The 15,531-nt window shown below is 35.4% G+C and overlaps 1 protein-coding gene across 6 annotated transcripts in view; it reads left to right on the top strand.

Moving 5' to 3' along the window:
• The first annotated feature begins 4,624 nt into the window (after window positions 1–4,624).
• LOC149783476 (uncharacterized) overlaps window positions 4,625–15,531 on the top strand; it is a 298,719-nt gene continuing 287,812 nt past the window's right edge. For all 6 annotated transcript variants that reach the window (XM_089931706.1, XM_089931711.1, XM_089931709.1 and 3 more), the window contains exons 1-2: window positions 4,625–4,792; window positions 11,154–11,427. In XM_089931706.1, coding sequence (XP_089787832.1) covers window positions 4,757–4,792; window positions 11,154–11,427 — 310 coding nt within the window. In that variant the 5' untranslated portion in view covers window positions 4,625–4,756. The remainder of the gene's footprint in view (window positions 4,793–11,153; window positions 11,428–15,531) is intronic.

Below are 15,531 nucleotides of genomic sequence, written 5' to 3' on the forward strand. Positions count from 1 at the left end.
ATTCGGGCTGTGACAGTTTGCAAAAAGTGTCTTAACGAGTCGTTAATTTCACAAACTACACAGTCTGAAGCATTATATGTACATGCTAAATTTCAAAAAGTAGGGATAGACATGTAGAAAAATTTTGCCGGGTACCGAATTTCAACCCGGCCGATTCCGGTTTCTCCACTCTCATTTTGTCCGGTTTCCCCACCCAACCTCTCATCTCCGGTTTGGTCAACCATAAACAACCTTTTATTACTACCATTGTGTGGGGACCAGATCCGGCAAGATCAAACCTTTATCTTAGGATATGGCCGGGCCGGGTATTTCCGTGTAGAGGTATTGCAAAGTTTCGAAACTTGTTTTGTCGTTAAAGTAATGGAGCCGTTAATCGCAGTAGCACATATTGGAGAAGAAACTACATGAAAATGAACTGTATTTGCGATTACAACTATAATAAAAAGAAAATATGCGTTCTTTATAGCAATTTATGGCAGCAGCTCAACTACTCGCGATTTTCAATAACTAGGATTGCAAGTGATAGGTCTACTATGAAGTTGTGTCACAAAGTTACACGCAAGTGTTGTAAGCTCTGGCAATGGAAACAAAGAGTTGGGTACAAGGAAAATTTTAGTACCGCGATATTTCTGAACATACCGAAATACGTACCACGGTATACCGTAAATATATTAGGGACTAACAATTTAATTTTCTAGGGCAGAGGCCCAGTATTTATTTTATTTCAGGCTCTCGAGTCGCTGGAAAAGAACTATCTAACTCTGATTTATAGCAAATTAACATCATGCTATATCCATTGCATTATTTGAAGAAAACAAAACAATTATTTCCGTAAAAAATCGGCTCAAAAGAAAATCTCACCCACAAAGTTGAAAATTAAATGGTCATTTCTTTATAGTAGATGCATTTGCTATGTGTGTGTTAATTGTCATATACGTTATTATCTAAAAACTGTAACTAAAGTAGGATTGGGAGTTATTGTGTCTAGAAAAGCAAAAACATGATTTTAGTATCATTAATATCGTATCAAGCATATTCTGGAATTTTACTGACGAAAACAATGGAAGTACTGGTACAATTAAAAAGTCCGTAATACGTATCGCCGGAAACAACATACCGTTGTCCCAGTAGTACCACGTACTCCCGATGGAAGTTAAGCTACAATGAATAGGCACATATTTTTAATATTATTTTCTTGCAATTATTTTGAGAAAACTCTTTATTCCCAGCTATTTGACCGCACTTCCATCGGGTACAGAAATATTTTGAAATAATTCTCATTTATCTGAGACTTTTTCAACGCTCAACTCAGACTGCACATCGATGACGTAGCCAAAATAATGCCACTGCCTATACAGAAGGTGTGACCCAAGGGTCAGCCTCAATTTCAGTTGTTATTTCAGTCATTTGTAATGTCGACCTTTGGCTAAATGTGATGAAACGTTACCAATGACAGTGCTACAGTTTCTTGAGTGAGGATTATAATTTCCATTTTCCGTTACTTTTTTCTTTGCCAATTATATTTTTTTTTAAATGTTGTAAAAGCAAGGGAATGCATTTCTGTAATAAAGCGGCTAAACAAACAGTTGGTGATGGTAGGGCTCAGCTCTGTTCCAAAACATGTCACTGCAAAATCTGTATATTGTTTTAGCGTCGTCGTAATAGCTCGTTACTAAGTATGTGAAGCTTTCGTCACTGGGCATCTTGAAGTTGATCAAGAATAGTTCCAGTTAGAATATAAGCCTTGGAAGTTTAAACGAACAGTCCGAGGCAGCGTGCAAGTGCTGAAAACTGTCACTTCGCTGAGAATTTTAATCTTTAGGTGTCCCTTGTTGCGAAACTTGGTCTGAATGAGATATTTCGACGATGCTGAACGAGGATACTATTTTGTGTGGGTAACAAGGTATGGTACAGGAAGTGTGCGATATATTTCTGACTATGCAGAACCAGCAGATGCGTCTGTATAAGACAACGTGACACCGCAATGTACTTTGCAGTGAGCGTGCGCAACATAGGCTCTGTGTCCAATTCTGAAGAACAAGCAATCGTATTGTGTAGGACACAACAACGCAGCAGTGTACCATGTATAAGCAATAAATATGCCGTACATCTGACAATTCAGAACCATCTGTTGGAAACCATGATACATTCCAGGGGGTACAGCAACGTGACACTCAGACACTGCAGAAGTAAAAGATTATTAGGCCCTATGTCTGGATCAAGAAGAGTTACATATGCATATCAAAAGAATATGCAAGTTAAATTTTTTATCAAGAAACAATAATTGAACTATTATTTTCAAATCTCGTTTAGACAAATCAAATCAAACGTTTGGGTAATTAAGAGGTTAGTGTAAGAAGTGGTTGACCTGGTGTCAGGATAATGTGACTGGGTAGGGGATCATGCTGCATGGCATCGGCATGATGCCCCCTGTCCTATACATCACTACAAACTACCACACTGCCACAATGAAGACATCGTAGCGATACAACTGAAACATTGTTAAAGCTACGTTAAAAATCCAAATCACACACACACACACACACACACACACACACATGCACACACACACACACACACTTTTGGATATGGATTGTAAACATATTTACTAGCATAAATCGGGTCCAGTTTCAGAACTCACCATTAATTTAAACACGTTGGATATTATGCTATCATTTCTAAAGCTAAACAGTATATTTTTATATCAGCGAAACCGTGATAGCAAGTATGAAAACATTTTCGCTAATCAAGGGTCGCCGATTCACTTTGTTCCACATCAACAATGATGTTGAACCAAATGAAACCGCCACCTTTGGTCAGATAAATAGGCATGAAACGATTACAAGTATCGTTTGAGATCATTTATCTCTTTCTCGACCTTGTTTAAGCCAGAAAGGTTTAACTGCATTCCAAGTTAACTCGTGATATGTTATCGCAGGTCTTGATATGATCTCGTGAACAATTGCTTGACTATACCCAGTCTCAAATTCGCGATCCCGGAATATAAAGCATGTATGCTTAACAGAGAAGACTATTTTCTCTGTTTGAAATATGTTGTATATTTAAACATAAGCTCGTTCAGTGGAACAATAACCTCATCATAGCTCTATTCTCCAATATATACTTGGAACCAATGTTTTAACAACTTAATAACAACATAACTTGTAAGCATCCATTAATATTCTTCCTTCTTAACCAGCAAATTATACTCTCTCTCTCTCTCTCTCGATCGATCGATCGAACACAGAAGACGGAATTTGCATCAACTGACGTGTATTGCTATCCTGTATAACTTATTGACTTATAGAGCCCAACCCACTCCTCCCGTTGTACATAAGTTATTGTATTCCATGATATACATCGTATGTTAGAGAGCAATGCAACGTTTTGTAATAAATACAATAAACACATTGGTTATCGTAGTGGAAATCAAAGAAATTTACTCAAAACTAAAATTCCCACCTCGCCGCGTTTAGTCGCTGGCATATATATTTAGAATAATTCAGTTTTTCTGTATGAACTTATTAAATGTTGTACAGATAGCATTTGGCAATTCTGATCACGTGACCAAATAACATTTAATTTAATTGCGAAATAATAATGTGAAGCGAATTGCACCGTGAAGTCGCTGATACATATTCCACGTTTCCATGTGCAGTATTTATCAAATGACTTTATGACACTAACAAATATGAAAATAGAATCTGTATTTCTTAAGATATGCGATGACGCGGAATACTCCTATTAATACTGTAGTAACTTACAAAGATCGTGTATTTAGTGCATATTAAAAAGATATACAGCTGTTGGAAACGTCATGCCTCCCGTAATATACCTCGGTGAAGGTGGGACGGGTGGGTGGCATACACTTGAATTCTCTCACAATATGTCACATCCGTCCAGTTATATAAGCGGAGTAGACAGATTAAGGTGATACTCTCTTATGCTGAAGCTGGTGTCTTCCTTGACTGGTTTAAATCTCCACCATATCCAATCTACCCGCCATTCCCACCTGAGCACAGGGGAGGTATAATTTTGTGTAATTCACTCGTATCGCATATTGCTTAACATAGTCATCGTCATTAATTTATTTAAAAAAGTATATCAGCTCACGGTAATTACCACTGCTCCCGGGGCTCAAGGTGACCAAGTGGTCAAATGCGCTCGCCATTTCAGATGACTGACACAACTCATATCTGCCACAGTGAATTCAAGTCTCGTCTCGACCAACGTGAGAAAGCTTGCCAGTAGTTTCTCGTGGGTCGATGTTTCCTTCCGGGTTCTTCCTTCAACAAATAATACTGGCACCATGCTTCGCCTGTCATGTGCTAAAAATGACATTAAACCATACACAATTTATTTCGCCGATTTCAATCGTCAAGTATATGACATACTTAGTTTAATGACACCAGGCATTTTTTAGCTTGAGAATAATATATGAGACAAATCAAGCCCTTAGGTCTTGCTCAGTTCAATTCAATAGTTTACTATAACTGTACCAATCCGTGTCAGCAAACGGCAACATGATTTATTGGGGTTACAACTTCTGTGCGCTCACCCGTAACAAAGAACGTGTCGTTAAGACAGTGTGCAAATAAAGGCTGGGCCTTTCTTACAAGAGTATATAAGTAGCGTCTTTGAGAGGAGAATCAAACTTTGTTATTGTTTACAGTGAGTTTCTGCATCAATTTCGGACATACTGTATCATATCTATCTACGAACAGCACTGAACAGGAAGACAGTTTCTGGATAATCAATGTCGAAATATAACAATGGACGACGTTTGAATGAGGTATGTGGTACTTACTCTGTAGATTCTTTGTATCGTTTATTTGATTTAAATTACCTTTTATACCAGAATCAGTGTGATATTGAAATTAAAAGTACATTGGACCACTTTTTCGCATGTTTTTTTTGTGTGTGTGTGTGTGTGTGTATGTGTGTGTGTGTGTGAAAAGAATTACATTACTTGATTACACTGGTCCGTTTTGCTAGTCTCGAATATTTTATAATATGGCAGGTTTTAAAATCAATACAAAGTGGACAAAAACATACAGCGATTTGAACAGCAGTTTTATGTGTGTTCAGATGACATTTAGTTGACAAATCGATTATAGAAACCGTCTGCTAGAATATATCATCGAAACAGCTAAGCCAAAAATATGAATTTCATCTTCCGAGTAAATTGCAACGGGTTAAAACAAACAAATTGTTTTTAAAATTCAAATTTAGCGGCTGATTTTGTTTCTTAACTTATAATACATATCAAGTAGTGTCTTTGTACAAGCTACAATCTATTTGACTCATTATAAAACAACAGGTTTGTCACCAGACTAACCAGGTCAGTTATACCGTATTATATAAGCTGTCTTTATACCGTAGTATATAAGCTGTCTGAGACCTAGTGGTTGTTGCGTCCGCCTCGGATATGGAAGGTCACGGGTTCGAACTCCAGCCGTGTCGTACCAAAGACACAAAAATGGTATTGCAGTTGCCATGCTTGGAGCTTAGCCTTAGTCTGGTGTCATGATAATGTGACTGGTTGGGACTTCATGCTACATGTCTAGGGCATGATGCCCCAGTGCTAGACATCACTATAAAGTGTCACGCTGTTGACATCGTAGCGATATAGCTGAGCAATTGTTAAAGTTGCGTTATAAATTCAACACACACACATACACATAGGTGTCATATATTGACCACTTTAGGGGCGGGTGATGGTGAGAACATGTTTAAAACAAAACATTACCTAATATTCTCTCTCTCTCTCTCTCTCTCTCTCTCTCTCTCTCTCTCTCTCTCTCATACTTTTATTTATCTGTAACATTAGAGAGAGATAAATAAAAACAAAGGGAAGAAAACTTAAAACCAGAGATCCTAATATCAGAGGTGCAACCTTTAGAACCTGTAGGAGGATGAGATAGTGCTACCATTGTCTAAGCACATAGACAGAAGACATGCAGGCGAACGAACGGGCACATCAACAAGAACTGTTAGCACCAAAAACAGAAAGCAAGCAAAAGTACGAACGGACACATGGTATAAACGAAATTGAAACAAGGAAAGCAGTGCATGCTCGGAATGTTGCCATGTTGAGCAAACACAAATATTGGAGAACATTTTCAACATGTAAACTATTAATGCGTTTCGAAGAACATTGCATTTAGGTTAAAACTTCGTTTCTCGGTAAAGTTGCTCCTACTAATGTCAAGAAATCACCGATAAAATTAATAAAGAGTTCGAGTAAAAACAAATTACCGATTTGGACTCATTTTGTGTTTTAAACGTGCGTCATCCGTCCAGCCAACATTATAGAAATGCACTGGTTTCACGGTCATTTTCAGTAAAAAGGGTTGCTGAATTCCTTCTATCAAAATAAATAAATAAATAAATAAATACATAAACAAATATAAATGAAAAAGAGAAAGGAAATATGGATCTACTAATTATTTTGTGTCAAATCAGGAAATATCATGAAGAAACTTCCGAATAGGCACTAGTCCTTATTCCTCCCCCCCCCATTAAAACCAATCATCTTTTAGGCAATCCTTGTGCCAGTCAAAGTGGCAATCATTTAGGCTGTCATTAGACCAATCATTTTGGCAATCATCAGCCAATCCTTGTGTCAGTAATTTTGGCAATAATTAGCCAATCCTTGGGGTAATCATTTAGGCAATCGCTGTGACAATTAATAGAGCAATCGTTTAGACAACCATTGGACCAATCATTGGGTAATCATTTACACTATCACTGAAAAACTCATTTGGCAGTCATTTGGACAATTACTGGACCAATCATTGGGACAATCATGATGGATCATTGGGCCAGTAACTGGGACAATTATTTATGCAGTCATTGGGCAAATCATTTATGCAGTCATTGGGCAAATCATTTATGCAGTCATTGGGCAAATTATTTATGCAATCATTGAGCCAACATGAAAGAAAATGAAGAATATTGTAAACAAAAATGATATGGTACATATATCTTGACATTTTCGTTTTTAAATTTCCGTCTGCCAAAGGCTATCTCAACTCAAAGCAAAATCTCAGTAGCAAACACCCCTATCCCACACACCACATAAGCCCCAACCGACATTTGCCGTCCGAAAATGAATGGCTAATGCCTGATGAAATTGCTATGTGTGTGTGTGTGTGTGTGTGTTAATTGTTGAATAAGCTCTAGTCTAAAAACCGTAACTAAAGTGGAATAAGTACACTGTAGATGACACATTGTAAAATACACCCGGGCAAGATATTTATCAGAAAGGGCCAAAAAATATAAAACAGTTATTCAACAAATGGGAAAATACTTAAGAGGAATTGAAAAATTACGTAAACAAGTGCTCTCCAGAAAATCTTTGTCCAACAATTCAATTTGGTCCGAATATCTTGCACAAATTTTTTTTGGCCACCACAATAGCATACGTGACAAGAGCTGTAATAGTCGAAATTAATTTGTTACAAATTCAACTGTTTTGTATTGGAAGAAAATGTTTAAAAGTGTTTGTCATAAAAAATGAAAGCATGTTCATACCACTAAAATCGAAACAAGATTGCTTGGAAATTTCCATATATTCATTACTCACGGAAACTACCGAAGTACCGTATGAATGAAAAACTATCACGATATGTACCACTAGGATAAAACTAGCCCGGTAAAGCTGTGTATTGTGCACGTCTACTAAGTATTCAATTGACATAATATTACTAAGAATTAATGGTTTTCAAAAATGGAAGATATAAAAATATGTTTAAGCTATAACTTCTGTAAGTGACCTTTAAGCTTGTCTTAGTTTCTTTAGCAAGTGTCCCAATCATTCTATTCTTCAACTGTCTACGCCAAATTGCATGACGTAAACTAGGCGAATATTTGACTCAGGAAGGTCAGCCCCACTAGGCTGCCTGGGGTGTGTCTTTGGGAAAGGCACATAGCTCTCAATGTTTAGGCAAGATATAAGCCATTGATCTGTTAAAAATGCCCTAAAAACCTACCCAAAATGAATAATAATAACAATAATAATACAAATAACTCTTCTGTGCTTTAAATACCATGTTGTATTTTTGAAAGCGGATAGACACACTTCGAGGTGACAGGGATAAACATAGTATTTTGAGCACGCATGAGGAAACCAAATCACCTATTTACACTGAACTACGTCGTGAATTTGTTCCTGGCCACATATTACCATATTTATATTTTCCAATTATTAAATCTCTTTCTCTCTCTCTCTCTCTCTCTCTCTCTCTCTCTCTCTCTCTCTCTCTCTCTCTGGCGCGCGCGCGTGCGCTTGTTCGTGACTTGCTCATTAAAGATATATATCGTTTTCTCCTTAACTACTATATTGTTAATATACACATATACGGAATACGTCTCACGTCAAGGCTTTGCTAAATTTCCAAAGATGAAACAAACTATTTTCTAGACATTACGGATGATCGAAAAATTCCTTGTTGCCAACCTCATAATGAGTTACGCAAAAAAAAAAAGTGTTGAAGGAAACGAACTGTTTAGTGAAAATGGGTCCAAATATGGAGCAAGATATCCAACTGAAGTTTATTTTTCCAACTTGAGACACTGTATTCTTTTTATTGTATTAATGGTCTACTGTAAAGTTTTAAGTTTGCAGAACCGACAAACCCATAACCTGCTACACATATTTTCTCTCTCTCTTACACATACACACGTACACACACACATACTTTCTTTCTGTCATACACACGCACACATATTTTTTTCTTTCTATCTCTCTTTCTCTGTCTCACATACACACGTACGTACGCATGCACACACACACACGCATACACACACACATCACACACACATCACCTTACACTTTTAGAAGTAAACGATATATTTATCACAACTAAATAATCAACAGAATAAATGAAGATTTTCTGTTTTATCACCTTTTTCGAAAAAAATAAAAAGAGTGAAATTCAGTATTTAGACATTAATCGCGTGTACAAACGCCCTTTACATGAATTGCAATTACAGCGAAACATTATGAGGCACCGAAGCGGGCAAAAGCTGGTCCAAAAGTTGCAGATGAAATGTCGATGTCGAGAAATCCAATCTCACGTGTGGGATCAAATTGCATGTCCTTAAGGTTCCATTTTCTAGATCAAGACTTTAGATTTTTAATGCTGAATTATACAGTGGTGGTTTAAAGTTTCAGTACCTACCTCGACGTTTTACTCGTTGTATGTAACTGTTTGTGATGAAAAGTTCCATTGCATATGAGGAGTATTTTTCAGCTGTTTAATTTCACAGCAACGAGAAGCAGCCTCCTTGTTTAAAAATAACGCGGTCCGTTCACAAGAGCGACGTCTAGCGATGAAATTAATAGTAATTATTGACCTGTGAATGGTAACTTTTAAACTGTAAACTCATGAAATGTAATGGCGCCTTATAATTGAATACACGAATGATGCATCTTAATACTCGATATTATTTTGAATTGTTAAAGTGCACATTGTGTAATGTTACTTTTAACAACAACAGATCATTGCACTATATTAAAATAACAATTCCGACAAGCTCAATAAAATGTCCACCCACCCTGCGTAATTCAACGATCTAAAAACTCAATATATAAAATGGAACTTTCAGCACAATCAATGTGATTCAACATGTAAAATTGAAACTCTCGACATATGACATTAAAATTTCAACAATCGCCGTGTAATTCAGAAGATACAATCTAAAACCTCGACATTGGACATCGAATTTTCAACCAGCGCTATGTAATGCAACAGATGAAATCTAAATACTCAACATATCAAATGGAACTTTGAACATAGGCTTTTTGAATCAATACGTAAATTAAGAACTTTCGACGTATGACATTGAAGTTTCAACCACCACAGTGCAATTCAAACGACACAGTCGAAATCCTCGACATAGCAAATATAACTTTCAACCACTACTGTTTATTTCAACAGATACAATCTAAAATCTCGACCTAGAAAATGGAACTTTAAAGACAAGCATTTTTGATACAACACGTGAAATTGTAATTCTGGACATATAACATTAAAATTTCAACGGCAACGTTCTGATTGGACCGGCTTTTGTCCGCTACGGCGCCGCATAAAACATACCGGAAGATTAAAATTATTTGACGAGGTTCATAAATTTAATCTGAAATAATAAACAAAAATGTTAGCTTCGCTTGACTGAATATAGTGATTTTATTGGGCCTAAATGCAAAATAATACAGTGAAATGACTGAAAGGCATCCGCATGCATCGAAGTGAAATGCATTCGGATACCCCGGTCGTTGCGCCTTTCCTTTTCTTGTTTCACATTTTGGTACATTATGACGGTAGATTTATGATGCACTCCTCGGCTCATGACGAACCAAGATATATACAAAAAAGAACATCCTCACTATTGTACATGAACCGTTATGATTTAACCAGGAAGAGGTTCCACCTGTTGTGCACATTACGCTGGAAATATAGCGAAACTACTTTCAGAAATGTTTTAGTTCGTTGAAGAAAAATACCAGGATCGTGCTCTGATCACCCTTATAGATGTCATCAACCAGCAGATAATGCATACAAATTAATCAGCTGTACCGAGTTTGTCTTCTAAGGAGACGTATTTAGATACTGAACTAACGGTGAGGATCAAAACAAAAAACTGCACATGTCCATGTTTCTTCGGTGGGTAATGTCCTCTTCTAGTGGCTGCATTGCTTCTTCTAATGGTTTTTTGTTTGTTCTTGATTTTTTATTTATTTGGGGGTTGGGGTTGGGTTGGGTTGGGCTCACTGTTACGAATTTTAAACAATGACAAATACTCACTTTAAGTCCATGTGTCCACGTTTATAGAAATAGAAGACACTGCAAGAATATTACCTGTATTTACGATGAATTTGTAACGATTTTAATTGGTTCATAGTGGCTGGCGGATAGTGCAATAAAACATTGTTTTATGTCAAAATAGGTATATAGTGATGCTCGTGTTCATCCCTTGTTCAATTTCCAACACCACTACATACAAGAATACGTGGTCCTTTATCCAATGTCAGTGAAATAACATACATCAACATCTGAACCACTTAAAGTATTTTGTAAAAGGTGTGAAAATTTCTTGTTCAATCAACTTACAGTACATGAAGTTCAAATTTTAATTGATTTTAACAGAACGACTTCAACGAGGACCCGTACAAAAATCAGTTGTACGGGGCGAGATACTACGATAACCCAGACTACTACCATACCCCACCGGATCTTGGCCTTCGATATCCAGCAATGGGAAGACGAAGTTATGACTTATCATCCAGCGACCTGGACCGGCCTGACCGGAAAAGGCGTACCTCTACCAGCAATAGCAGGATAGCCATAATTGTTGCTATTGTTCTCGTGGCATGTGCATTAATTGCAGGAATTGTTGTAGCAGTATATTTTACAAGCATACGTAAGTAAAATTCTTAGTTTAAATGTGTCTTTCATTTTATCTGTTTTTGTGCCCTTGAGTGTATCTATTTATTATTTTATGTAGCTAAAAGTATGACCAGAAATGGCTACAATGGGAAAATGTAAAAGAGAAAAAAAAATAATTAACATAAGAAACTCTTTTTTTCCCCCGGAGAATAGTTCTGTAAATAAATCCTTTTATTCATACAGCAGATGTAATTTCTGATTTAGTCTCTAATTGATTAAACTAATGGTAATATTTCAGTTGTTCTGTCTATCAATCTTAACTGATATTAATGTGCTTCTTTTTGTAGTGCTTCTTTGTCTTTTACATACTCTAACTGTAGCATTTGTGATATCATGAATAGCGTGTTTACTTCAGCCGATACACGAAATATTTCACCACTGAAATGATTTAAATATTCTGGCAATATAGAAAACTATCATATTTGTAAAATATTATATTTAAAATATTGTAGCATTTGAAAAATATTGTATTGTAAAAAATATTGTAGTTTTTAAATATTGTATTTCAAAACAATAAAAATATTTAATAATATATAAAAATGCTTCTTCTGTTACTTTTGATTCCTGTCTGTGTTCTCGCTTTTCGTACAATAAATATTCGTATAAAATGATTTCTTGTCGTCAAATAATTTTTAAAAGAAAACAAATGTAAAGAAAAAATGTTTGTACAACATTCACTCTGTCGGAGGCCTTTTCCATAATCTTGAAAATTACCGTTGCTATTCTGTAGTCGTGTTAGTTTCCAGATTCCATTTTCAACAAACATCTCAAACTTTATTCAAAGGATTTATTCTTTTTTTTTATATCGTTATTATATAGCACCCACACCAATTAAATTTTACTTAACATTAATCACTTTTCAAGGACAGAAAGCACTGCGTTAGAATACCTTGCAGTCATCTAAAAAGTCGTTATTTATCTCTGCGGAATTTTGAAACTTTCGTCAAGTTTCAAATTTCACATTTTTAAAACAAAATTAATTTCAATGTGTACAAATTTATAGCCCGGGTTTCTTTTTGTCTTATATTTTAACTTTGCCTGTGAAAAATTAAAAAAAAAAACCAGTCAGATGTAACAAAAGAAGATACATCTGAATTTGGGGGGAAATAATAAAAAGTAATGAAAAAGGGGCTCGATCTATGTGCGACTCAACTAATTAAATTCTTTTCCCGTATCATAATTATTGTTTAGATAAAATTAGATTTACAGTATTAAATGCATCGAATTATTTTGATACCGAACATGGCATCGTGTCTCTCATCTACTTCTGAATATAACTGATCAATTCACGTTGATTTCTATATACACTGAATATAATCGATCCATTCCCGTTGATTTCTATATACACTGATTATATATGATCCATTGCCGTTGATTTCTATGTACACTGACTATTAATGATCCATTCACGCTGATTTATATAAACTGTTACGTGTTTAGGCTCGAATAAATAGTAACACAGAAAGAGTGAAAACAACAAGCTTTTTAAAGCTTAACAAATAATTTATTTTCCTGGAAAAATTCTGTAAAAATGAAAGAAGGAGAAGAACTTACGGTCTCAAGAATCAAATCCAAAAATAATCTAAGAATAATCCACGAATTATTTTGCAAAGGTCCTAGTAACAAATAATAATTTCAAGTTCGAATCCTGATGGAAAATCCGAGATGGATCACGATGACGTATGCTGTAGTCAGTACTGTGCTTATCTACAATTCCTTGTAGAAATGCAAATAATAGCACCCCGGTGTTGGAAACCGAAATTAAATTTGTAAGCAATGTCTTTCCAAAATTTCTGTGTGAGCATTCCTCAAAATATTTTTTTCAGCAAAAAGAATAAATACTTTTGAAATCCAAGTGATTTGAAGAACATTGTAACTCAAAATCTGGCTACAATAAAATAACATGACATCAGTATAAAAAGCCCCTAACTGATCTCTCTCTCTCTCTCTCTCTCTCTCTCTCTCAAATAAAGGTTATATTGTATTATACTACGCAGTTTCGAAATTCCCCCAAGTTGCGAAATCCGAAAGGGGGGTCACGTGACCATGTTTATATCACGTACACAGAATATGGCCTTGATTATACCAATAATTTTCTGTAAGAAATAAAAAATAAAAAAGTTGTTTACATCTTAAACCCAAAGCCCCATCATGACCTTGACAACAACCAAATCGATTTAAAATAAAAAGAGGACTTTGTTTACTAATTTTGAATCAAGGTCAGCATCCAGGCCAACACTTGGAGTTTACGAAAATAATGATTCAGGCCAACCAATTGTCTGGAAAAATATCATCTCCAGTAAATAAATTTACATTATAATAACATATAATATAATAAAAATTTAAAAGTGACAAACAATTATGATTTAAATCAAATATACGTAACAATACACCTACTATAACTGATATATTCCGGTTGATTTATATATACACTGACCATAACTGATCCATTCCCTTTCACTTATATATACAATGACTATAACTAATCCAGCCCCGTTGATTTATATATACACTGACGATTAATGATCCATTTCCGTTTATTCCTATATACACCTACTATAATTGATCCATTATCGTTGATTTCTATATATACTGATTATAACTAATCATTTCCAGTTGATTTATATTACAGAGTGACTCTAACTTATTCATTCCCGTTGATTTATGTATACACTGACTATAACTGATCCCATCCCGTTGATTTCTATATACACTGACTATAACGTATCCATTCCCGTTAATTACTATACGCACTGACTATAACTGATTTATTCCCCGTTGAGTTTTGCATACACTGACTATAACTGATCCATTCCCGTTGATTTATATATACTGACTATAACTGATCCATTCCCACTGATGTTGATATATTCTGACTACAACTGATCTATTCCTATTGATTTATATATACACTGTCTAAAACTTATTTATTCCCATTTTTTTCTCTATGCACAGACCATAACTGATCTATTACCGGTGATTTATACATACACATACCATAACTGATCATTCCCGCTGATTTCTATATACACGGGCTATAACTGATTCATTCCCGTTGATTTCTATATACAGTGACTCTAATTGGTCCATTCCCGTTGATTCCTATATACAATGAATATAACTGATCAATTCCCGTTAATTTCTATATACACTGACTATAAATGATCCCTTCCCATTGATTTATATATCCAGTGACTATAACGTATCCATTCCCGTTGATTTATGTATGCATTGACTATAACTGATTTATTCCCGTCGAATTCTATATACACTGATTATAACTAATCCATTCCTGTTGATTTCTATATATATTGACTATAAATTACTCATTCCCGCTGATTTAAATACACAAGACTCTAACCCATCCTTTCCCGCTGATTACTATATATACTGACTATAACCGATCCATTCCCGTTGATTTATATTTACACTGACTCTAACCTATCCATTCCCCTTGACTGCTATGTACACTGACTATAACTGATCCATTCCCCTTGATTTATATATACACTGACTATATCAGATTCATTCTCGTTGATTTCTATATACACTGTCTCTAACTTGTCCCTTCCCGTTGATTTCTTTATATACTTATTATAGCTTATCAATTCCCGTTGATTTCAATACACAATGACTAGAGCTGATATATTGCTGTTTATTTCTATAGCCTATACACTGACTTTAACCTATTCATTCCCGTTGATTTCTATATACACTGACTTTAACTGATCAATTCCAGTTTGTCTTTATATACACTGACCATATGTGATCCATTCCCGTTGATTTATAGATACACTGACTATAACTGATCCATTCCCGTTGATTTATACGCTGAACATAACTGATCCATTCCCGTTGATTTCTATATACACTGACTATAACTGATCCCATCCCGTTGATATATCCAGTGACTATAACGTATCCATTCCAGGTGATTTCTATATGCACTGACTATAACTGATCCATTCCCGTTGATTTATACGCTGAACATAACTGATCCATTCCCGTTGATTTCTATATATACTGACTATAACTGATCCCATCCCGTTGATATATCCAGTGACTATAACGTATCCAT

The sequence above is a fragment of the Sinohyriopsis cumingii genome, chromosome 14 (genome assembly GCF_028554795.1).
Source record: "Sinohyriopsis cumingii isolate HCF-2022 chromosome 14, ASM2855479v2, whole genome shotgun sequence".
Lineage (NCBI taxonomy): Eukaryota > Metazoa > Mollusca > Bivalvia > Unionida > Unionidae > Sinohyriopsis > Sinohyriopsis cumingii.